The following is a 25,832-nucleotide window of genomic DNA, read 5'->3' on the forward strand; positions in this document are numbered from 1 at the left end:
TTCAGATAACTAGTGTTTATTACTTAAGTTCATAGCTCATGATGTTGTTATATGGAACTTGTGATAAAAAAAGATAGCCTGTTTATAATATCAGCATTTTTTTGTTGACTGCTGTATACCAAGAATAATTATCTGGGATTAATAAAAGTCGCTGATGTAAAGAGAAGATATCAGTCCCTTTTTGTTAAAAACACTTGGCTGGTTGCATTTTTATAATTTTGTTCTTAATATGAAAATTTTACATCTTTATATCTTTTCGAGTAGAACCAAGAGGCGTTTGAAATGATGCTTGAATTAAAATTTCATGAACTTATTTCTTTCAATTTAAAATGAGGATTGTGCACCATAAGTTGGTATGCTTACTGATGGTGCTTTTATGGAATATAAAGATGATTAATGTACTGTTTGGGTTAGGATTGGTTCCAAAGCTTATATATATATTGGAGCTGTCATGCATATTCATTGTGGTACAGTAGGCTTTATGTGATAAAGTATTACTGGAGTGATGGTTGGACATATGGGAAAGTTGCTCATAGGATACTGCATTGGCTAAACATGTGGTCTGATTCTATTCAAATGGTGTTAGTCACCTTGTAATAGTTTTTTGTTACTTGGGAATTTACCATATAGTCTGAATTGATCTCTTGTAAATGAGCATAGGATTTTTTGGAGATTTATGTCAGCAAATGTGTTTTGAATAGTGTGAACTATTGATTTGTTGTTCACTTTTGAGATAGAAAACCAAACAATGAAGTTGGAAAATGGGCTAGAGCTAGAACCGAGGCCTGATAATTTAATATGGCTTGCTGGAGGATTTTACCATATACATGATTGAGTTTGAAATATTGTAAATCCACAGCGAGTATTAACAGTTTTCTCACCAATGTTATTGGTGGATAATACTAATACCCACCAAATTCTGTCGACTTAGAAATCCATGTATTTCCCACGAGTTAGACATTTCGTGCGATATACTACTTTTTACGGCGACTTATATCACACGAGCCTTCCACAAAGTTTCTTTGTGGGAACTGGCAACAGTGTTTTTCTCACAAAAAAGATGATTTTTCCCACCAATCTCATTCTTGTAGTGATTTTTCTTGTTGCAATGTAATTTTCGAAGTGGGGCTGTTTTTGTGCGAAATGTAATTTGTGGCATTGTAGTTTTCGAACTATAGGTGCGGTTTTTGTGGCAACGTAGTTCGAAGTCTGGAGTCTTTCTCTTTTAATGCTCTAATTTTGAGCATATATCATTGCATTAAAATCGTTGAAACGGCAAACTCTTCAAGTCAGTCTCTCAGCTTCTTCCTTGTTTTCTCCTGTAGAGTTCTGCACTTTTCATGTAAGACGCTTGTCCTTTGGCTGCTAACAAGCCTCCCAACACAACCATCAACAGTGTGGTTGAGAGTTTCTTTAATGGTTGAATACAGTTTTAGTTTTAACGTACATGCAGGTGTTGCGCACTTTCATTAAAAAAAATAATATTACTTTTTTAAAAGAGCTTAAGATTGCAGGTAGCACCAACTGAGTCATCATTAATTATTAGTTATCGCCAGTGCCATGGTTCATATCCTCTTGACTACACTGCCATTCTAACAAGGAGGGTGTTGTGGGGGCCGATTTCATTGAAGTTTTGTCATACAACAACTCCAAGCTTTATCTTGTATTCTACTTTTTTTTTTTTTTTTCTAGTAATTATTTTTAAAAATATTATGCTATTTATAAGTTTGACGTGTCAACACATCACTTATTATAGATACATGTATTTATATCTTCTAAATCACATATCCATCCGGTCAATTTTTCCGGTGCTCTTACAGCCCCGCCGGGTGGGTAAGCATTGACTTGCTTAGCCACCCAAATATCGCTTAGCCACCCAAATACGACTTCAAAGTTAAAACACATAGAGCAAGAAGTTATAAAGGGTAAAGGCCATTCTCGATACTGCATGCGTCTCTGCGTATCTTTCCTACGCCGCCTCTCCTTTTGAGCTTTCATTCCATGAAGTTCATGGGCACTCTTATCTTGTTCATCCTCTTCTCGGCATTGTTTGCTCCGGCTACATCCACAAATCGCACTTTGAGCAAAGGTTTGTCTCTCTCCAGCGAGAACCCGGAAGATGTTTTGACTTCTCCGAAAGGAGTGTTCTCCGCGGGCTTTTACCCCGTCGGTGACAATGCTTATTGCTTTGCCATATGGTACGCCTCCCGAACCTCAAGGAGTCAGGACCGCACCGTTGTCTGGATGGCCAACCGAGACCAACCGGTTAACGGAAGGAAATCGAAGCTCTCCCTGCTCAGAAATGGTAATCTTATCTTAACCGACGCCGGTAAGTTCACCGTCTGGGAGACAAACACTGTTTCAATATCGTCTTTAGAATTACATCTTTATGATACTGGTAATCTTGTTCTACGAACTTTGGGTGGTGAAAGTTTGTGGGAAAGCTTCGACTTTCCAACAGATACCATGCTTCCCCAACAATTACTAACTAGAAATACAATGCTTGTCTCCTCGAGAAGCCAGAGCAACTATTCTTCTGGCTTCTACAAGCTTCTTTTCGATAATGATAACGTCCTCTGCCTTCTTTATGATCGGGCTAACATTTCCAGTCCTTACTGGCCTGCACCATGGCTTACGCGCGGGCAAGCCAATAGGTTCGTGTACAATAGTAGCAGAATCGCAGTGCTTGATTCCTTCGGGAACTTTAGTTCTTCTGATAAATTTACAGTTTCGTCAACTGACTATGGGCAATTGCTACATAGAAGATTGACACTTGATTACGATGGTAATCTTCGATTGTACAGTTGGGACGAGGAGGGTGAGATGTGGGTTGTTTCATGGCAGGCCTGGCACACACCTTGTATTATTCATGGTCTTTGTGGGGCTAACAGTATATGCAGCTATGTTCCTGATATTGGCAGAAAGTGCTCGTGCCTCCGAGGGTATAAGATGATAAATCAAACCGATTGGTCTCAAGGGTGTGAACCCGAATTTGATCTCTCTTTTCGGAAAAACAAGTTTGATTTTTTGCAGATATCCCATCTTGATTTCTATGGTTTTGATTATGGTAGCTACCACAATTATACACTTGCTGAATGCAAGCAGTTATGCTTGGAATTGCCCGAGTGCAAAGCATTCCAATACACCTTTTCCACGGAAGATACACATTCAAGTTGTTACCCCAAGACTCTATTGATGAATGGACATCGTTTGCCTTCTTCTGATGGAACCATCTATCTGAGAGTTCCCAAAACAAATCTCCCAAATCTCCTCTCGAACGCCAATTTTGCAGAAAGCATCAGTTTAAATTGTTCCAATGAAGGTCCCCTGCTACTGGAAAGAGTATACTTAAAAAATCGGGAAAACGGGACCGTGAAATTCATGCTCTGGTTTGTATGTGGATTAGGAGGACTAGAAATTGTGGGTATCTTTTTGGTGTGGTGTATCTTGATTAGAACTCCCAAAAGTTCTCGTGCAGACAAACAAGACTATCTTCTTGCCATCACTGGATTCAGAAAATTTACTTATTCGGAGCTAAAGAAGGCCACAAAGGGTTTTACTGAGGAGATTGGAAGAGGTGCAGGAGGGATTGTGTACAAAGGGGTGTTGGCGGACAATCGTGTTGCAGCAATCAAGCGACTCTACGAAGCCAACCAAGGAGAAGAAGTATTTCTAGCAGAAGTGAACATCATTGGTAGGCTTAACCACATGAACTTGATAGAAATGTGGGGTTACTGTGCTGAGGGAAAGCAGCGGCTTTTGGTGTCCGAGTACATGGAGAATGGTTCATTGGCGGACAACCTCTCTTCCAATTCACTTGACTGGAAGAAAAGGTTTGAAATTGCTTTGGGCACTGCAAAAGGCCTATCTTATTTGCATGAAGAGTGCTTGGAGTGGGTTTTACACTGCGATGTAAAACCTGAAAACATATTCCTAGACTCTAATTATCAACCAAAGGTTGCAGATTTTGGCCTGTCCAAGCTACAAAGCAGAGGAGAAGCCAACAATCCAAGTTTCTCGAGGATGAGAGGAACCCGCGGATACATGGCTCCGGAGTGGGTATTCAATCTGCCCATCACCTCTAAAGTAGATGTTTATAGCTACGGGATTGTTGTGTTGGAGATGGTGACCGGAAAAGATGCAGCAAAGGGTGTCCATGACACAGACAGTGGAGAGCAACCACAGCACAAAAGGCTTGTTTCGTGGGTGAGGGAAAAGAAGAATAGGGCGGCTTTAACTGAGTCCTGGCTTGAAGAGATCATAGACCCAAGGTTGAGAGGCAAATATGACGTACGAAAGATGGAAACTCTGATTGGGGTTGCTCTGCAATGTGCAGAGGAAGAAAAAGATGCAAGGCCCAGCCTGAGAGAAGTCGTTGAGATGCTTTTGGACCAAGAAAATGATCGTTAGGGTGGAAATATGTAACCCGACTCTGAACCCAATTCGAATAAGGTACGGAATTAGCGAATTTGGATTTGATACGAACGGATTCAGATCAAAATTGATTGAACCATTAAGACATTATTAATAAACGGATCAATCTGCTTAATTTGAAATCAACTCTCAAATAATTAATTTAAATTTTATTTTAAAATTATAATTTTGTCATTGTTGGATTGTAATATTGATATTTCTCAATATACTTATGTTGTTATGTTAGCCTTATGTTCGTATTTGTCATTAGTCTATTCTTTTCGACTTAGGCCAAGGAATGAGGCTTGAGCTGACATTTGTAATAAATGCGTAGGAAGAAGGGGTGTACGCCTCAGTTTGCTCTGTAGGTTAGAGAAATAAAGTGATGGCTAGCATGGTTGCCACCATTTTTTTTTTCCCCAAGTTGATGTTTTTCTTTGAGATTTTTTTTATTTGTATTTTTTTCTCTAAATTTAGTTGATTTTTTAGTCTTGGGAAATTTCATTTTAGACCTAGGACGTAGATAAGTCTAAATGCATATTTGGAATTGTGGTGAGAGATATAACTTATAATTTAAATAATAAGTTCTACTATTAAAACTTTATTTACTATTAAGTAACTATATGTTTAAAGCACTTTCAAACACGTTACGATTGTTTAAAAATAAATTAAAAGTGTGCTCTCTAAGGTAGAAATGACGATTATTTAAATTTTTAAAGATTATGATCATATTCTTGAATATTTGAAAGTTATAGTTATCTTGAAATTGTATGGTATTTTCGTCAATTGTCAGTTTTTTTTTTTTTAAATTCAAATTACGTTTTGCATTATCTGAAAAAGTACGTTTGAGAAAAATTATCAAACATACATTTTTAGCTTATTTTAGATTAAAAGTGTTTTAATATGTAATACACAAACAATCTAATTTTTCTATTAAAGAGCTTTTAAACACTTTTTAAAACTTCTATCACAACCTCAAACAGGCCTTAATACGGACTACTAGTGGTGTGAGCTGTGAAGGATTCATAAAAGCCATAAGCAAAACCTGCTTTCTTTTGCATTCAAGTTTTGTGAACTGCCCAAAATTCACACCCTATGATACTGACTTCAATGTTATTATGGCTAGTGAGATGGCTCAAAATGGTTTGAATCTTCCCGTTCGATATATATAAATTAGAAATGAAAATTCTATATATAAATTACACTCTCGTTCTATTTTTATCTAACTATTATAAGATAAAAGATAATTCAATTGTGATAAAAGTGTCGCACTTTACCTAATAGGATGAAATAAAGTGTGGTACTGTATCAAAATTGTTTTAATACTATAAAATAATAAGCATATATCCAACAAACCGTGAAGAGTGAATCCACCATCCTCATTTAGATATTTTAAAGAGATATTGGCACATAAAAATTAGAACCGACGACATCATCCTCCATTTAGCATGTCCTTTTTATCAGTATAAATAATGACATATCAATAGATTTGGCTAAATTAATTCAAAGACATGTTCAAAACCCAAGTCTTTCTACAGATTTTCACCAGAATTGTAAATATAATATCTATTAATCTGAATCTGATAATACAAAAATTGACAGATGGTGAATACAATTTATTTTGCTCATCAAGCTTCAAATCCCACTTCATCTTGTATATACCCTTTCACAAGGAACCGAAGGAAGATCATATATAGGAAGATAACTACCATACTGAAGAGCCTAGATCCATAGAACAAGAAGCTTGGATATTTCTATTAAGAAGAACAATTAGCCTAAATTATAGCTAAAATCCCTACTTTTCTCCTTTTGTAAAGAGTTGTTCTACTATGAGTCTACTTTTTTTAAAATGAACAACAAAATGTCCGTGGTCCCACCTGAGACATACCAGAGTAAGAGAGTAGAAGAACTCGAGCTCTGCTTTCCACCAAGGCTAAATATGTTACCTTACCACCCTAGATCAAATCATATCCCCTTGTCGCCCCAACCTCCCCATGCCAACCGCCTAAAAAAACCATTTGGCAAGGTATTCTTTAACGAGAGAGAGCGCAACACGTGAAGATAAAAAGTAGAACCCATAGACCTCCACAGAATACGGTGAGAAATGCAGTACGCTCTCGATCCATCGGCATCAAACCATCAACGGCTCATTTGAGCTAAATGTGGAGTCAAGGAACCACTTCACATTAATGATACTGTTGCTAAGTTACACGCCACATTTATCGAGCCGACGTAGAGCCACACCGTATTGAAGAAGGTCTGACAGCAAAAACAGAAAAAGAAGGTGTAGACTTTATGGAAAAAAAAGACTATTTGCAGCCTCTCCTAGACCACAGTATAAATGTAACACCGAGTGTAGCACTGAGCTCACAATCAATATATTTGTGTATATATATTTTTTAATTATTATTTTTTTTTATCCCACCGTTTCTCTTCTCACTCGTCTGTTTCTCCCCACATACAAGAAGTTCTCCGCGTCAAGCACGATAACTTCATGGTAACCGCTACCCCCATGCACGCAACTACCTTCATCTTTTGTTTTTTTTTTCCTTTCCCGTGCGCTCAATGCCAGGCATTTTGGTTTCTCAAGTTGAGAATCTCAACACACTGCACCTTGTAAATGCTTCCTCTCTCATATTACCTCTCTGGTTTTTCCCTATTGCCGTAAGTCACGAAAGTCCCCCCTCAAGCTACCAGCCTTTGTCGCTGCCTTGCACCACTGTGGGACAACTTCCACTGCCAAGCTGCATGCACAGCATCTAGCGACACTGACCAGCATGCCGAGGTACTCTCCCACGCACGTCGAAAGCCACCGAGCCACACTTTAAACCTCCACTGCTCTGCCCTGCACCTCCATGACCAGCACCGATAAGCTTGGACGTGAAGCACTCTGTTTTTATACACTGAAACAGAGCACTGCATTTCCCCCGCCGTGAGCCGCAGTTTTACCACCACATCACTGCCACCCTCCTTTCGAGTTCCATCATGTTTACACTACCGCCCAAAGCCACCTTCAGCCCATCCATTGTGATGCACTGTGGTTGCACCACACTAGAACACGTTTAAACCACCGTGAAGCCCTCTAGCAACCATTACACATACACTGCACGCTACCTCACGCCATAACGCCATGAAAACCACTCTTCACCGCTGACCCCATCAAACCCACATAGCATCACGACCTGTCGCCGCACCGACACATTCGACCTCCGCCCAACCCCTGCTCTGTCGTGCGTCTCGCTCTCTCTCAGTAAAAATATTTTCCTCCCGATGTCAAGCTGTTTTCTGGTTTTGATTCTTTCTCCAGAAACGTACGTTGCTTTGTAAAAATCATTTGGGCTGGGTTTATCTTAGATCATGGCTGTTTACGTACTGATTTCTTTTCGGAGTGGGGTTTTGTTAATGAGATTAGGTTTAATAATTTTTAAATAGGTTCTGTTTTATTTCGTAATAGTCTTGAAACTTTTATGTTTTGTTTACAGAAATTACTCAAGTTATTTTAAATTGTTATTAAGTAATGATTTTTTAAAAAAAACTTATTTTCAGAAGTAAACCGTACCTATGTAATTTATTTATACATACTTGTATGATCTAGTTTATTTTATTAAATAAATTTGTTGTTTAATTTAAAATATCTTGATATAATTATATTATATAGTATTAAATTTTATAGGTTGTTTTCAATAGTAAATAAGTTGTAATTTAATATTTTAGTTGGAGAAATCTAGTGAATATTGATGCTTTTGGGAAATGATGGTATTTTAGAATTAAAAGAAATTTTCGGTTTTCAAGGAATTAAAATGGGTACTTTAGTAATATGAGATTATCTGTTCATTGAAGATTTATTTAAGTTACATGAATTTTTATAGGTGACAATTGACAATTGTCCAATACTGTTGTGGAGAATTTCTTGGAAAGCTAAGAAGTCCAAGTAAGCAGGGTTCGTATTCTAGTTTTGCATAAAAGAAATGAAATAAGGTTGACTTTGAACATATACATATTTGTTTGAAAAGAAATATAAAATGACCTCAAATGTTTGTTCTGCATATGCATAAATTCTATATAAGGGAAAATATTTTCTATCATGAATAGTGTAGACATGAACTAATTTTGTGCATTCTGTTTCTGAACTATGCAAAAAGAGCGAATATGAAAATCTAAAACTTTTTGCTATGAACAAATGAAGATATTTTGGATTCTGTTTATTTCAAACATGTGAAATGATCTGAAGCTATTCAGTATTTTGTTTTGATATGATGTGTTATCTGAAAACCTTGGTATGAAGTTCTGATTCTGTATTTGAATGTGATATGGTTTCGATGATGTTCCGTTCTGTTTCTATTAAGGTTCAGCCACAGATATAATGGTGGTTTATAACCCTACCACGGGGTTGAAACATGGTATACGGCCCAACCACGGGTATAATGGTGGTTTATAACCCTACCATAGGAGTGAAACATGAAATACAGCCCAACCATGAGTATAATGGTGGTTTATAACCTTACCACGGGGGTGAAATATGGTATACGGCCCAGCCACGGGTATAATGGTGGTTTATAACCCTACCACGGGAATTAAACATGGTATTTGTCCCAATGTGATGCTATGAAATAATATGAATATAATGTTTTCAGCTTGGATATGCCAAAGGATTTTCTTTTTGGGAACAAGTTTATTTTTCTGAAAATTTCGTTTTGATATTTTGTACCAAGTTTTGTTTATGCGTTCTGAAAATAAATATGTTGTTTCTGCATTCTGAAAGTAAATGTTTTGTTCAGCATATCGAACTTTATAAATGTTTATGTTTACATACTAGTATATGCTCTCTGCTTACTGAGTTGTTGATAACTCACCCCTTATCTTTACAATATTTTTCAGATATTTTGATGGTTTAGCTGAGGGTCAAGATTTTGAGGCTTTGGATGAGATGATTTAAGTATAGTGGTTTGAATCGAATTTTCTATATGATATTGGGAATTTGGAGTCTAGTTTTTATATTGTTGAAATGTGAATTTAAGTGTTAGGAAGCAACTCTCCGACCAGTACGGGACCGGGGCGTTACAATAAATAGTCGACTCCAAGTACCAAAAGCTCTCTGATTCCTAGATCTTTTACTTATTTACAAACTTTTAAAATATTAACTAACTTTGGCATTAGAGGTTACTCAGCCCCAAGGCCGCTCTCACCAAGGTGCACTTCTCTCCATCTTTTGCAAGCACGTTATCGAAGACTTGAGTTATCGGAGATTGGCCCAAAAGTGTGAGAAACACGATTTTAACAGTGGCGTCGTATGTGGGATCGTTATAGATCTTGCGTGTACCTCGTGCGCCTAAGATAACCCATTCTAGAAACCTCAGGAACTTGCCAAAGCTACCGAAGACATGGAAGCAAACCAGACAGAGAGCCAAGTACGGGAGAGTGAGAAGGTCGCAATGGAAGGAGGCCATTCATATGTGCACAGAGCAATGCATCAAACGGAGGATACCAATGCTTTACTGCGAGCTCTCCAGAGGTCAACAACAAAGTTCGAGATGAGTAGGAACTCTGGAAGGTTGAACCGATCGGACCACTGGAGCTTGTTACTCTTCACCCTGAACAACAAAACGCCAAAAAGATAATTAGTAGCAAAATGACGTTTGAAGCTCGAAACACCATGCATCAACTCCTCCCTAAACATGGCATTAAGCCACGAAGATATGCCTGGGATAGCGCCTGAAATCATACAACCTGAAATCGCTTGAAAATGACTAGTTCAATAATAAGTTGAGAATACTAATTTGATGGCTTCCCTTTGAAATGTGGCATTTGTTCTACTTCAAGAGATTATTATGCTAGCCATTAACGCTAGACAACATCTAATAGATAAGATGTTTTCAATTTTTCATCAAAAAAAGATTATATATGTTTTCATTTGAAATGATTGATAATAGTCTTTTGCACTTCCAACCTAGCCTAGACCTGTTGGTTTTATAGGAGGATTGTTATGGCATTGTGACATTGAAAATTCTCAAGAGGACCCTATCAACAAGCTATACATGAGAACCTCTAACCAAATCTTATAACTCCAATACTGTAAGCTTTATCTAAAATAAACTTATTTTACCACTTTCCCTCAAGTGGGAGAATACACACACACATATATGTCTGTGTATATATATATATATATATATAAATATATATTATGGCATTGATCCAATGATATTCTATTTAAAGACAAACCGGCACAGTCTGTATTTGTGTACCCTTAAATTGGCAAGTGATAACAATACATGTCGTGGATATCTTTCCAAATGCTTTAGAAGAAGTGTTGGTATTACAATCCACAGTGGTACAATAAGTGGAAGTGCATGACATGATTTATTTCGAATTATTTAAGGAGTAGTCTCGGTGAAACATGACCAACAATAGGAAAATAGAAGGTGAAACATACAGGTGGGAGGAAATCCTTTGTTATGCTTTTGGAAGAGAAGGTAAGACATCTAGTGTGCAATATAGGTTATGTGTTTTGATTAAAGTTGAGTTTGAGCCAAACCAAACAAAAATTTAAATTGAAGAGTGAGGAGGCACTGAATATGATTGCATTTTACAAAGAAACAAATTAATCAAGGGAGAAGGGGAAATTCATCAATGCAGCATCTGAACAAAATTATGTGAGTTAGCTAATCCAAAGATGATTTTCAATTATTTAATCCATCATTAATCATGACTGACAGGTTTTCAAATGATATTTTTCTTTGTGAAATTTTAGAATCTTATGGTAGAGAGGTTGAATGAGAAAGACTTAGAAAAGGATATTGATGAAGTTGTTGCCTCTGTTTTCAAAGAGATTCTAGGGTTTAGATCAGGCTATGCACAAGGGCTGGGCCATTCAGTCATTCATGAGCCTTCCCCTTCGCTACAAAAGAACAAGGCATTTATATGTATGGCCGAGGAGAATGAAAGGAACAATAATTGTGCAGGCATTTACAAGACTCAACTAGAATCACTTTTTGGTGATATGGCTGCTCTGCGAAAACAGTTTTCTGAGCATGACAAACAACTGAACATGATATCGTCATAGTTGGAGTCAAGTAGGGAGTTTCAATGAGAGACTCAAGGAGATGCTTAGGCATCTCCTGTTGGTGGCAAGTTTTTTAGAGTGTTTGGAATTTTTGTATTTTGTGTTCCCCCTATGGACATGGCAGTGTGTTAAATGCCAATGGTCTAATGGGTAGTGTGGGCAGGTTCGGGGTATTTTGATAGAAAGGGTGGCAGGTGGTTATATCAGTATATTTTTTTGTTGGGAATATATAATGCATTATCTTCATGGAAGTAGCTACAAAGGTTTGGTGATGGTATGCATCAGGTAATGGTTTTCACAAGAGTCAGTGAGTATCTTCGAGTAGGACAATGATAAGTCTGGCTTGTAGGGCTCTTCATATTCATTACCTGAGTCTTTAGAGTAGACTTTTAATTTGTTTTTGCAGGGATACATTTTGAGCATTAAGGGAGCTGCATTCACAAGGGTTCCAGCATACTCCTGTTCTGTGATGGAATGCAACTGTTTCGTTACAGTTGAAATTGAAATGGCAACCACCAACAGAATACACCAAATATCACTGGAAAGAAGCTAAAGATCCAGTGATGGTATATGTTACTTTCAGATAACAAGTGTTTATTACTTAAGTTCATAGCTCATGATGTTGTTATATGGAACTTGCGATAAAAAAAGATAGCCTGTTTATAATATCAGCATTTTTTTGTTGACTATTGTATACCAAGAATAATTACTTGAGATTAGTAAAAGTCACCGATGTAAAGAGAAGATATCAGTCCATTCTTGGCTGGTTGCATTTTTATAATTTTGTTCTTAATATGAAAATTTTACATCTTTATATCTTTTCGAGTAGAACCAAGAGGCATTTGAAACGATGCTTGAATTAAAATGTCATGAACTTGAGTAATTATTTCTTTCAATTTAAAATGAGGATTGTGCACCATAACTTGGTATGCTTACTGATGGTGCTTTTATGGAATATAAAGATGATTAATGTACTGTTTGGGTTAGGATTAGTTCCAAAGCTTATATATTGGAGCTGTCATGCATATTCATTGTGGTACAGTAGGCTTTATGTGATAAAGTATTACTGGAGTGATGGTTGGACAAATGGGAAAGTTGCTCATAGGATACTACATTGGCTAAACACGTGGTCTGAAAGTTGCTCAAATGGTGTTAGTCACCTTGTAATAGCTTTTTGTTACTTGGAAATTTACCATATGGTCTGAATTGATCTCTTGTAAATGAGCATAGGATTTTAGGGAGATTTATGTTAGCAATTATTTTTTGAATAGTGTGAACTATTGATTTGTTGTTCACTTTTGAGATAGAAAACCAAACGATGAAGTTGGAAATGGGCTAGAGCTAGAACTGAGGCCTGATAATTTATATTTCTTGTTAATATATTTTGAGTATGATATGTTCTGATTTGGTCTTTACACTAGTTAAAATCCTTTGTCTCATATGGATCTGTAACGCCCCAAACCCGGTTTGCCTGGAGAATCACTACATGTCACTTAAGAACATGTTTCCCAACACGACTAAAATAAAACTCTAAAACTTTATTAGCAAAACTCAATCTCATGTACTCTAAATAACCACATTGAAAATTCCACGAAATCATTACTGCAACAAACTAAACTAAGGAGTCCACAATCTCCCAGTAGTCATAACAAACCAAACTAATAATTTCATAAGTCTTACTAAATCCAAGCTCAAGATATAATTAAATCTAAAATACATTAAAGCTAAAAGACATCAGAATTCCTTCTTCTAACATCCTCTCCTCAGCTTAATCATGCTCACCAATCTAATCCAGGTCCCCAGTTGGACTCTCCACATCATCTGAAAAATATTATGAAGATAGGGGGTGAGTTATCAACAACTCAATAAGCAGAGGACATATGCTAGCGTGCAAACATGAGCATTTACAAAGTATAGCATGCAGAACAAAACATTTTCCAGAGTTATCATGCAGAGTAGAACATATTTTCAAAAGTAACAGAGCTATGGTTTTAAGACACGTAAAACCCATAATACTTTGGCATAACATAAACTGAGTATCATCATCAGATCAAAACAGAGCATCAAACGGAGCAGAGACCATATTTCACCCCCGTGGTAGGGTTATGCTAACCCCGGTGGCCAAACCAGGCAGAGACAGAGGTGAAATCTTTTCTTTATTCTTCTAAGAGCCCCGAGTGTGCACACAAGAAAGACCACAATAAAACCACTTTATTTTCAAAATGGGTGCACTCAGAGACAGAGAAGTTGGTACCAACCCAAACAGAGCAGAGCATAACAGAGCAGAGCAGAGACAGAGTCAGATATAAATACCAGTACACCATGCCAAAGGTTTTCAGATGTTATATCAAAATAATACAGAGTACCAAAACAGAATCAGACAGTTTACACACACTGTCATTGAAAGCCATAACATCTTTCTAAATAAATGCACAGTTTTTCATATTCTCAATATTACTCCCTTTTTCAGATTTCAGAAACCACATGATAGAATTTAGCTCATGTCTACACAATGCACGTCAGAACATATTTTTCCTTTTCCACACAGATTCCATGAGTATGCAAAAAAACGATCGAGGTTGGTTTTGTTTTTCCCAAGTTCTCATTTCATCACAAAAATATGCAAAGTTTTCAGAAAATCAACCTCAGTCTCAATAATTCGTGTAAAGCCTAGCATAGGAACCCCGTTTACCTGGACAACTTAGCTTTTCAGAATTTTCCTCAAAAATATCGAGTCGAATATAAATCGTCACTTATAAAAATAATAACATAATTTCTGTAAGTTTTCAATCAATCACGGATTTCGATATCTAAGCCTAAACTTCTAAAATAACCTATTTTAATATCTCAAAACTTACAACCCACATAATCCCAAAATATATCATCACTTCCTAAAACTCACCAATATTCACCATGACCAACGTCAAACTCAAAACACCAATATTTAAACCCGAAACAGCCAACAAATTTCATAGCATAAACCAATCTCACACAAACAACTCCATTATCAAATCCAACCGACCCCCCTTACTCATCGAACTCAGCCCGACATAACCAACAAATTCACAGTAAATATGAATTAGCGCAGAAATACATTTAAATCTCAAAAGTTCTTTGGAAAAAATACTTACAATACTATAATATAATTTTTGAAAGATCATGGAGGTGCTAGAAGCGGCAACGCAGTAAGAAAACAGTGCCAAATGTACTGTGGCCGTGGGTCTCAAAAACTCACTTTTGAACGGGTGTAAACGAAGACCCGAGATTGATAGGGTAGGGCTTAGGGATGTCGGTGAAGCTAGTGGTGGTGGTGGTTGGCCGTGGGTGGCGGCGTAGAGGGCGGTCGAAGGCTAAAATATCCAAAACAGAAATGTTGATAGTGGGGCTTCACTGGTGACAGATCGGAGGTGGGGTTGAGTCCATTGAGTTGCTAGGAGGTCGAGGATGATGTGGTGAGAAGATGGTGGTCGGAGGTGGCGCGACGGCGGGGCAACGGCGCAAGGAGTGCTGCAGCTTGGTAATGCGCGTGGGAGCTAAAGGCGGCGCAGTTGGGGCTGAGATTATAGGGGGTGGTCGCCGGTGGCTGGGGAGGACGGTGGGTCGGGCGGCAGGGCTGGGTGGATGAAGGAACGGATGGAGAGAGAGGGAGGGGGGCGCGCGGGAGAACCAGGAAGAAAGAAGAGAAGAGGAAAAAAAAATAGGAAAAGAAATGAGGTTCAATCCCCACATCTTGGGTCACAAAAATGATCCAACACAAACGATTTCAAAACAACAAGTAAAATAAAATAATTCAAACGTAGTGATTAAAATGAAAATAAATAATTAAACCCAACAATAAGTTAATTAAATATGAAAAAAAATAATTTAAATGTATTACAATAATCAATTATAAGAAAGCACTTCAAAATAATTTTCACAAAATTAAAAATTATAAAAATAAACCCACTAAAAAATCCAACCAATTTTAAAATAAGAGAATAAATTTTTAAATTAAAAATACACTAAAATACGGGGTGTTACAAGATCATACCGACATATATATGGCATGTACCTAATTTTGGTGTACTTTATTGTATACTAATAATCAGGAAGTGAAAAACAGGATGTGCTATTTTGACCTGTTCTAGGGAAAATATGTATTGGCTCAATAGTTTACTATTTCTTGAGTTCTTGGATAAATTATCTATTGCAGTTTTATCCATATGGCAGCTTGCATATTGAGTTTGAAATAGTGTAAATCCACAGTTAGTATTAAGGGAGATATATGTCAGGATTTCTTTACTTTGATTTTTTGTATTGGGTAAGGCTACTGCTGCTGAGGCAAATGTTTGTGCTAAGGTCGTTATCAGCCCTCTAAAATGTGTGGATGTAGAGGCAACCGCAGGAATTGTTCATCTGGCAGATCAGGATGAGCTATCTAATACACAAATATGAATGAAGCTATCAGGAGACCTCAGACGCTGTTTGAAAGGAGCGGGCGGGCATGTACCAGAAGTCTTCAGTTCGAAGTCTGGAGTGTATCTCATTTAATGCAGTAGTTTTGAGCATATATCATTGCATTAAAATCATTGAAATGGGCAAACAGAATGGTTGAGAGTCTGTTTAATAGTTTGAATAATGTTAGATACAGCCTAATCTTAACGTGTGCAAGTTCTGCACACTCTTATTAAAAAAATATGAGGTTTCAGATTAAAAAAATAATATTTTTACATAATTCTAATATTTTTACAACTTAAGATTGCATTATTGTTTCCATCAACTGAACCATCATTAGTTATAGCCAGTACTGCTAGTGGTTCTTATTCTCTTGACTACACTTCCTTTCTAACAAGGTGGGAGTTGTGGGGACCGATTTGATTGAAGTTTTGTCATACAGCAACTACAACTACAAGCTTTACCTTGTATTCTACTTTTTTTTCCTAGTAATTAGTTTTAAAAATATTATGCTATTTGTAAGTTTGATGTGTCAACAAATCACTTATTATAGATACATGTATTTACATCTTCTACATCACCTATCGATCCGGTCAGTTTTTCCGGTGCTCGTAACGTCTGGATTTGCGTCCCTTTCAATGCTTCCGTCGACTTGTCCACCGCATTGACTTGCTTAGCCAGCCAAATACGACTTAAAACACAAGGAGCAAGAAGTAAAGGTTAAAGGCCATTCTCGCTCCTGCATGCGCTGCGTATCTTTCCTACGCCGCCTCTCCTTTGGAGCTATCATTCCATGAAGTACTTCATGGGCACTCTGATCTTGTTCGTCCTCTTCTCGGCATTGTTTGCTCCGGCGACATCCACAAATCGCACTTTGAGCAAAGGTTTGTCTCTCTCCAGCGAGAACCCGGAAGATGTTTTGACTTCGCCGAAAGGAGTGTTCTCCGCGGGCTTTTACCCCGTCGGTGACAATGCTTATTGCTTTGCCATATGGTTCGCCTCCCGAACCTCAAGGAGTCAGGACCGCACCGTTGTCTGGATGGCCAACCGAGACCAACCGGTTAACGGAATGAAATCGAAGCTCTCCCTGCTCAGAAATGGGAATCTCATCTTAACCGACGCCGGTAAGTTCACCATCTGGGAGACAAACACTGTTTCAATATCGTCTTTAGAATTACATCTTTACGATACTGGTAATCTTGTTCTACGAACTTTGGGTGGTGAAAGTTTATGGGAAAGCTTCGACTTTCCAACAGATACCTTGCTTCCCCAGCAATTACTAACTAGAAATACAATGCTTGTCTCCTCTAGAAGCCAGAGCAACTATTCTTCTGGCTTCTACAAGCTTCTTTTCGTTAATGATAACGTCCTCTGCCTTCTTTATGATCGGGCTAACATTTCCAGTCCTTACTGGCCCGCGCCATGGCTTACGCGCGAGCAAGCCAAAAGGTTCGTGTACAATAGTAGCAGAATCGCAGTGCTTGATTCCTACGGGAACTTTAGTTCTTCCGATAAATTTACAGTTTCGTCAACTGACTATGGGAAATTCCTCCATAGAAGATTGACACTTGATTCCGATGGTAATCTTCGATTGTACAGTTGGGACGAGGAGGGCGAGATGTGGGTTGTTTCATGGCAGGCCTGGCAGGTACCTTGTATTATTCATGGTGTTTGTGGGGCTAACAGTATATGCAGCTATGTTCCTGATAATGGCAGAAAGTGCTCATGCCTTCGAGGATATAAGATGATAAATCATACGGATTGGTCTCAAGGTTGTGAACCCGAATTTGATCTCTCTTTTGGGAAAAACAAGTTTGATCTTATGCAGCTATCCCATCTTGAGTTCTATGGTTTCGATTATGATAGCTACCACAATTATACACTTGCTGAATGCAAGCAGTTATGCTTGGAATTGCCCGAGTGCAAAGGATTCCAATACTCCTTTTCCCTGGAAGCTACGCATTCAAGTTGTTTCCCCAAGACTCTATTGATGAATGGACATCGTTGGCCTTCTTTTGAAGGAAGCTTCTATCTGAGAGTGCCCAAAACAAATCTCCCAAATCTCCTCTCGAACGCCAATCTTGCAGAAAACATCGGTTTAAATTGTTCCAGTGAAGGTCCCCTGCTACTGGAAAGAGTATACTTAAAAAACCGGGTAAACGGGACCGTGAAATTCATGCTCTGGTTTGTATGTGGATTAGGAGGACTAGAAATTGTGGGTATCTTTTTGGTGTGGTGTATCTTGATTAGAACTCCCAAAAGTTCTCGTGCAGACAAGCAAGGCTATCTTCTTGCCATCACTGGATTCAGAAAATTTACATATTCGGAGCTAAAGAAGGCCACAAAGGGTTTTACTGAGGAGATTGGAAGAGGCGCAGGAGGGATTGTGTACAAAGGGGTGTTGGCGGACAATCGAGTTGCAGCAATCAAGCAACTCTACGAAGCCAACCAAGGAGAAGAAGTATTTCTAGCAGAAGTGAACATCATTGGTAGGATTAACCACATGAACTTGATAGAAATGTGGGGTTACTGTGCTGAGGGAAAGCAGCGACTTTTGGTGTCCGAGTACATGGAGAATGGTTCATTGGCAGATAACCTCTCTTCCAATTCACTTGACTGGAAGAAAAGGTTTGAAATTGCTTTGGGCACTGCAAAAGGCCTATCTTATTTGCATGAAGAGTGCCTGGAGTGGGTTTTACACTGCGATGTAAAACCTGAAAACATATTCCTAGACTCTAATTATCAACCAAAGGTTGCAGATTTTGGCCTGTCCAAACTACAAAGTGTTAAATATCAACCCAATGTGTGAATATGAATGTGAAATTGTCTTGTAAAGCTGCACCATAAATTAAGCTTGTCCTCAAGCATTTATGGTGTCTCCAAAATATCAGAAATATCTCCCAACAAGTGTCTCAAATTGTCAATAGTGGTGGCTGTAGATTAGTTTGTCCCCTGAGCTTTCTCCTATAAAAGGAGATCAGTTGTAAACGAAATGAGAGTGTGGAAATCCAAAGAATGCAGTGTAGAGATAGTTTTGTTAGAGTTTGTATATTTTGAAGAAATTTCGAAATATATTGTTTCCGTTACAGTGGATGTAGGCAAGTTGCCGAACCACTTACATATTGTCTCTATCTTGTGTTTGAGTGTGTTTCTGGATGGTTTTGGTACAACAATTGGTATCAGAGCTTCGGTTTTGTGCTATCCAGAAAATTTAAGTTGATCCAAATCAACTTTTGATCACACCAGGAGGTTCGTCTTGAGAAGACGAACACGCTGCCGCAAACGGAATAAAAAACGGAGGCCGGAGAAGCTTACACGCGCTCCTAGAAGGTCGGAAGGTGCGATTCACGCGCCAACGCTCGTCCAGAGGTTGAAGACGAGTGCTTCACACGCGCCCACGCGCCCCCACTCGCGCCAGAGGTTGAAGACGAGTGAATCACACGCGCCCACGCGCCTCCACTCGCACCAGAGGTTGAAGACGCGTGAGTTACACGCTCTCACGCGCCCCCACGCGCTCCAGAGGAAGACGACGCGTGAGTTACACGCTCCACACGCGCCCCCACTCTCGCCACGCGCTCCACGCGCTCCACCTGCTGTTCCGGTTCGATCTGGACCGTTCAAAATTTCAGATCTGTTTTTAGCTTGTTTTTTGGCCATTCGGAGTCCGATTTCAACGATCCAATAGTGGTTTCCAACTATTTGGATCATTCCGGACTCATCCGTACGGTTGAAATTTTGAAATTCATTTTACAGAAGTAAGTAATTTTTCAGATGGAATCAGAAGGAGAAATTACAGGTGATAGGAACTCTGGAAATGCTAGTAGCTCTGGACGTAGATCCATGGTGTCAAATGCCAAATTTGAAGTTGAGAAGTTCGATGGAACTAATAACTTTGGTATGTGGCAATGTGAAGTCATGGACGTTTTGATCCAACAAGAGTTGGATATTACGCTAGAGGATAAATCGGAGGACATGACGGAAAGGGATTGGGACAAGCTTAACCGACAAGCTTGTGGTACAATCCGTTTGTGCCTTGCCAAAGATCAAAAGTATTTTGTCATGAGAGAGACAAAAGCAAGTGAACTTTGGCGGAAATTGGAAGAAAAATACTTGACAAAAAGTATTGAGAGTCGCTTATACTTGAAGAAGAAGCTCTTCAGGTTCCAATTTCGAGAAGGTATGTCTATGTCAGATCATTTCAATAGTTTCAATCATATACTTGCTGATTTGCAAAACTTGGATGTAGAAATCCAAGATGAAGACAAGGCTTTACTTTTATTAAATTCCTTGCCTGATACATATGAGCATTTGATTACAACACTTTTGTATGGGAAGGAAAAGATTAGTTTTAACGATGTATCTAGTGTTTTGATAAATAATGAGTACCGTAGAAAAGATAAGGAGGTACAGCTAAATACATCAAATGAAGCCTTTATAGCAAGAGGGAGACCAAAGTCGAAGTATCCAGGAAAGAAGAAGGATTCTCAATCGAGAACACGGGCCACATCACGTGATTCATCAGTCGGAAAAGGACTCGCCAAAGATGAATGTGCCTTCTGTCACAAAAAGGGGCATTGGAAGAAGGATTGTCCCAAGCTAAAGGGGCAACAGAAGATCCAACCCTCCACAGCCAATGTCGCCAACAGAGATGAAGATGCAGATCTTGCCTTGACAGGTCTATCATTCATTTGTCATTCTGATGAATGGATAATGGATTCTGGGTGTACCTATCACATGTGTCCCAATCGGGACTGGTTTACTGACTTCACAAAGAGTGATGGAGCAGTACTTATGGGCAACAATAATGCTTGTAAGACTCAGGGAATAGGTAGCATCCGCCTGAAGCTGCATGATGGAACTGTCAGGACATTAACAGAAGTTCGATACGTTCCAGACTTGCGGAAGAATCTTATCTCACTTGGAACTCTGGATTCAAAGGGATTCAGAATCACCATAGAAGATGGAATTCTCAAGGTGGTAATGGGAATTCAGGTGACTATGAAGGGCTTAAAGCGAGGAAATCTGTATTTCTTGCAAGGAAGTACTGTTAGTGGAAGAGCTTCCACAGTCTGTGAGAAGCTAGATGAGACTGATGATGACACCACCAGACTTTGGCACATACGTATGGGACACGCCGGAGAAAAAGCTTTGCAAACACTTGTAAAGCAAGGTTTACTCAAAGGTGCCAAGACTGGAAAATTGTCTTTCTGTGAAAACTGTGTATTAGGGAAGCAGACGCGGATCAAGTTCGGAACCGCAGTTCATAGTACACAGGGGATACTTGACTATGTGCACTCCGATGTTTGGGGACCTACCAAAAATGCATCTTTGGGAGGTAAACATTGGTTTGTAACATTTGTTGATGATTATTCTCGTCGTGTATGGGTGTACACGATGAAGCATAAAGATGAAGTGTTGAAGATCTTCCTTGATTGGAAGAAAATGATCGAGACTCAAACCGGGAGGAAGATCAAAAGGCTTAGATCTGATAATGGAGGTGAATACACTCTAGACCCCTTCATGGAAGTATGCCGAAAAGAGGGAATTGTAAGACACTTCACTGTACGAGGAACACCGCAACAAAACGGTGTGGCAGAACGAATGAATCGTACTTTACTAGAGAAAGTACGGTGCATGTTACTGGATGCTGGATTCAGTAAACAATTTTGGGCTGAAGCTGTGACGTATGCATGCCACCTCATCAACCGATTACCCACAGCTGCCAATGGCGGGAAGACACCCATTGAAATGTGGAAAGGTACACATGCTACTGATTATGACTCTTTACATATTTTTGGATGCCCAGCTTACTATCATGCTAAAGAAAGTAAGCTTGATCCTAGAGCTAAGAAAGCAAAATTCTTAGGCTTTAGTATTGGTGTAAAAGGGTATAGACTCTGGTGCATAGAGTCAAAGAAGGTAATAATCAGTAGAGATGTTACATTCAACGAGTCTGAGATGCTCAAGTCACATGAGCATAAAGACTCCCATGAAGGCAGCCATGATAGCGAAGTATCTTGTGAGTCACAGAAGGTGAAGTTTATTACGCCAAAAGAATCAGGAGTCGCTAATGGAGAGCATGGACAACTTGAAGTTGATAGCCCAGTCACTATATCTCCAAGCCAACCTGAATCGATTGCAACAAACAGGCCGAGAAGAGAGACACGTTTACCAGCACGTTTTGCAGACTTTGTGACGTATGCACTGCCAGCTGAAGGAGATCAAATCCCAACCACTTACAAAGAATCCATACAGTCTAGTGAACAGGCTGAATGGAAAAGTGCAATGAGCGAGGAGATGCAGTCTCTTCATAAGAACCAGACATGGGAGCTTGTGCCGCTTCCAAATGGAAAGAAGTCAATTGGTTGCAAGTGGGTTTTTAATCAGAAAGATGATCAAGCTGCTAAAAGTGGTGTGCGATTCAAAGCTAGATTGGTAGCCAAGGGCTACGCTCAGATAGAGGGAATTGACTATAGTGAAGTATTCTCTCCTGTTGTAAAACACTCATCCATTCGGATATTGCTAGCTTTGGTTGCACAACATGATCTTGAGTTAGCCCAGCTTGACGTAAAGACAGCTTTCTTACATGGTGATCTGGAGGAGGAGATTTATATGTCCCAACCAGAAGGTTTTAAAGAAGCTGGTAAAGAAAAATGGGTTTGCAAACTGAAGAAATCTCTCTATGGGTTGAAGCAGTCACCTCGGCAGTGGTACAAACGCTTCGACCACTTCATGATTGACTTGAAATACACTCGTTGCCAATACGATCACTGTGTGTATTTCAAACAACTTGCAAATGGATCTTTCATATATTTGCTTTTATATGTAGATGACATGTTGATTGCATGTAAAAGCAATGTGGAGATAGATCGATTGAAAACTCAATTGAGTCAAGAATTTGAAATGAAAGATCTAGGAGAAGCACGAAGAATATTGGGGATGGAGATTAATAGAGATAGGGTGAAAAGCACAGTTCACCTCACTCAGAAGCAGTATCTTGAGAGAGTACTACAACGTTTCAACATGAACTTGAAGACGAAACCTGTAAGTACTCCAATGGCCCCATATTTCAAACTTAGTGCATTGCAGTCTCCTAAAAGTGATGAAGAGCGGGACTATATGAAGAATGTCCCGTATGCAAGTGTTGTAGGAAGCTTAATGTATGCCATGGTGTGTACACGACCTGATATCTCTCAGGCCGTCAGTTTAGTTAGCCGATATATGCATAATCCTGGAAAGACACATTGGCATGCGGCTAAATGGATTCTACGGTACATTCTAGGGACCGTAGATCTTGGTTTAAAGTTTGAGAAGAATGAAGATAGTCTAGTAACTGGATATGTTGACTCAGACTATGCTGGTGATCTTGACAAACGACGATCGACAACTGGATATGTGTTCACTATGGCTGGAGGACCAGTTAGTTGGCGATCTATCTTGCAGTCTACAATTGCACTATCCTCAACAGAGGCTGAATACATGGCTGTAACAGAAGCCGTGAAAGAAGCCATTTGGTTACAAGGACTGGTAACAGATTTGGGCTTTAAACAGCAAGAGGTTACCGTTTACTGTGACAGTCAGAGTGCAATTCATCTGGCCAAGAACCAAGTGTATCATTCTCGAACAAAGCATATAGATGTCCGCTTTCACTTCATACGTGAGATATTAGATGAAGGGGACATTCTACTTCAGAAGATTGGCACTGAAGACAATCCAGCAGATATGTTGACGAAAGTCGTCACAGGGATCAAATTCCAACACTGTTTGGAATTAATCAATATCTCACACTGCTGAGCACCTTCAGGTGCATTGGTGCCTTAGGGCGCATTTGATAGCGGAAATCTCTCATGGCAGATATAATGAGTATTTTAACGAGGGGGTGAAATCATTTGAAGGAAGCATCAGTTTGCAGCAGCTTTAAATATGACACACATGGGTGGAGGGGGTGATTGTTAAATATCAACCCAATGTGTGAATATGAATGTGAAATTGTCTTGTAAAGCTGCACCATAAATTAAGCTTGTCCTCAAGCATTTATGGTGTCTCCAAAATATCAGAAATATCTCCCAACAAGTGTCTCAAATTGTCAATAGTGGTGGCTGTAGATTAGTTTGTCCCCTGAGCTTTCTCCTATAAAAGGAGATCAGTTGTAAACGAAATGTGTGTGGAAATCCAAAGAATGCAGTGTAGAGATAGTTTTGTTAGAGTTTGTATATTTTGAAGAAATTTCGAAATATATTGTTTCCGTTACAGTGGATGTAGGCAAGTTGCCGAACCACTTACATATTGTCTCTATCTTGTGTTTGAGTGTGTTTCTGGATGGTTTTGGTACAACACAAAGCAGAGGAGAAGCCAACAATCCGAATTTCTCGAGGATGAGAGGAACCCGAGGATACATGGCTCCGGAGTGGGTATTCAATCTGCCCATCACCTCTAAAGTAGATGTTTATAGCTACGGGATTGTTGTGTTGGAGATGGTGACCGGAAAAGATGCAGCAAAGGGTGTGCATGACATAGACAGTGGAGAGCAGCCACAGCACAAAAGGCTTGTTTCGTGGGTGAGGGAAAAGAAGAATGGGGCGGCTTTAACTGAGTCCTGGCTTGAAGATATCATAGACCCAAGGTTGAAAGGCAAATATGACGTACAAAAGATGGAAACTCTGATTGGGGTTGCTCTGCAATGTGCAGAGGAAGAAAAAGATGCTAGACCCAGCATGAGAGAAGCCGTTGAGATGCTTTTGGCCCAAGAAAATGATAGTTAGGGTGACACGACTCTAAACTTAACATGAACAAAATATGAAATTAGCAAGTTTAGGTTTGATATGAACGGGTTGAGATCAAAACGGGTTGAACCATTAAGACATGAATAATAAAAGGCTCAACCCACTTAATCCGAAATAATCTGTTTAAATTTTGATTCAAAATTATAATTTAGTCATTGTTGGATTGTAATATTGGTATCTCTAAATATGCTTTATGTTGTTATGTTGAACCTATACTTATATTTGTTATTGTTAATTTGTAATATTGGTTTTATTTTTAGTTAAAACATGAAAAATATTGATATTTTTTTTATTAGGTAATATTTTTTTTTTTGAGACATTGTTGCTACTAATAAATATAAGCTTTTAACTTTTATTTATAAAGGTTAGTTCAATCCAATTACATGAAACGGATTGAAATGAATCGCATCATATCGATCTTGACTCATTTATAATTAATTATTAAACGAGTCAAAACATATGATAGGATATGACCCGTTATTTAAATAGGTACTATTAGTATTTAAAAATCTGACTCATTTAACTTAACTACATTGATCCATTTAGTTAAATGTTTATGATTTGACACGATATGAACATAACCCACAAACACGAATTGTCACTCCTAAATTCACCGGCAGGTATGTACGTCATATACATAAATAAAGACTCGATCGATTTTCTGCTACCCAATACCCAGAAGAAAAGAAACAGAAAATTAGCTAGACCTAGAAAAAAAGATTGATATAAATGATATTCTTGGTTAGAGTTTATTAATCAAAATAATGACGTCCCATACTCATTTTTAATAAAATAAATCAGCTCTTTGAACTCCAACACTCTCAAGCAACAGCAATCAATGGTTTTATTTTTTTTTCTTCGCTCTAAATGCCTACGATAGACTTCTATCGTTCGAAAAATAAATTAATCGCCACTGAGGTCCACCGTCCCTCCCTCATTATCTAGTTTAAAGAGATATTGGCACATAAAATTAGAACCTACGACATCATCCTCCATTTAGTATGTCCTTTTTGTCGCTATAAAGAATGACATATCAATAGATTCGGCTAAATTAATTTAAAGACATGTTCAAAACTAGGTCTTTCAACAAATTTTCACTAGAATTTTAAATATAAAATCTATTGATCTGAATATGATAATAC

The 25,832-nt window shown here is 38.6% G+C and overlaps 2 protein-coding genes across 2 annotated transcripts; both read left to right on the top strand.

Moving 5' to 3' along the window:
- The first annotated feature begins 1,965 nt into the window (after positions 1-1,965).
- LOC108990410 (putative receptor protein kinase ZmPK1) lies at positions 1,966-4,555 on the top strand. The gene has a single exon (XM_018964375.2). It carries the CDS (start codon positions 2,002-2,004, stop codon positions 4,408-4,410), a length of 2,409 nt encoding a protein of 802 aa, XP_018819920.1. The 5' UTR covers positions 1,966-2,001; the 3' UTR covers positions 4,411-4,555.
- An 11,922-nt stretch (positions 4,556-16,477) lies between these two features.
- LOC108990392 (putative receptor protein kinase ZmPK1) lies at positions 16,478-24,846 on the top strand. Its single transcript, XM_018964340.2, has 2 exons — positions 16,478-18,690; positions 24,248-24,846. Exons 1-2 carry the CDS (start codon positions 16,701-16,703, stop codon positions 24,667-24,669), a joined length of 2,412 nt encoding a protein of 803 aa, XP_018819885.1. The 5' UTR covers positions 16,478-16,700; the 3' UTR covers positions 24,670-24,846.
- The last annotated feature ends 986 nt before the right edge of the window (positions 24,847-25,832 follow it).

The sequence above is a fragment of the Juglans regia genome, chromosome 15 (genome assembly GCF_001411555.2).
Source record: "Juglans regia cultivar Chandler chromosome 15, Walnut 2.0, whole genome shotgun sequence".
NCBI classification, from domain to species: Eukaryota; Viridiplantae; Streptophyta; class Magnoliopsida; order Fagales; family Juglandaceae; genus Juglans; species Juglans regia.

Coding starts and splice junctions, on each gene's coding strand:
- LOC108990410 (XM_018964375.2), top strand. CDS start 2,002: ATGAAGTTCATGGGCACTCTTATCTTGTTCATCCTCTTCTCGGCATTG.
- LOC108990392 (XM_018964340.2), top strand. CDS start 16,701: ATGAAGTACTTCATGGGCACTCTGATCTTGTTCGTCCTCTTCTCGGCA. Junction 18,691..24,247: donor TGGCCTGTCCAAACTACAAA/GTGTTAAATATC, acceptor GTACAACACAAA/GCAGAGGAGAAGCCAACAAT.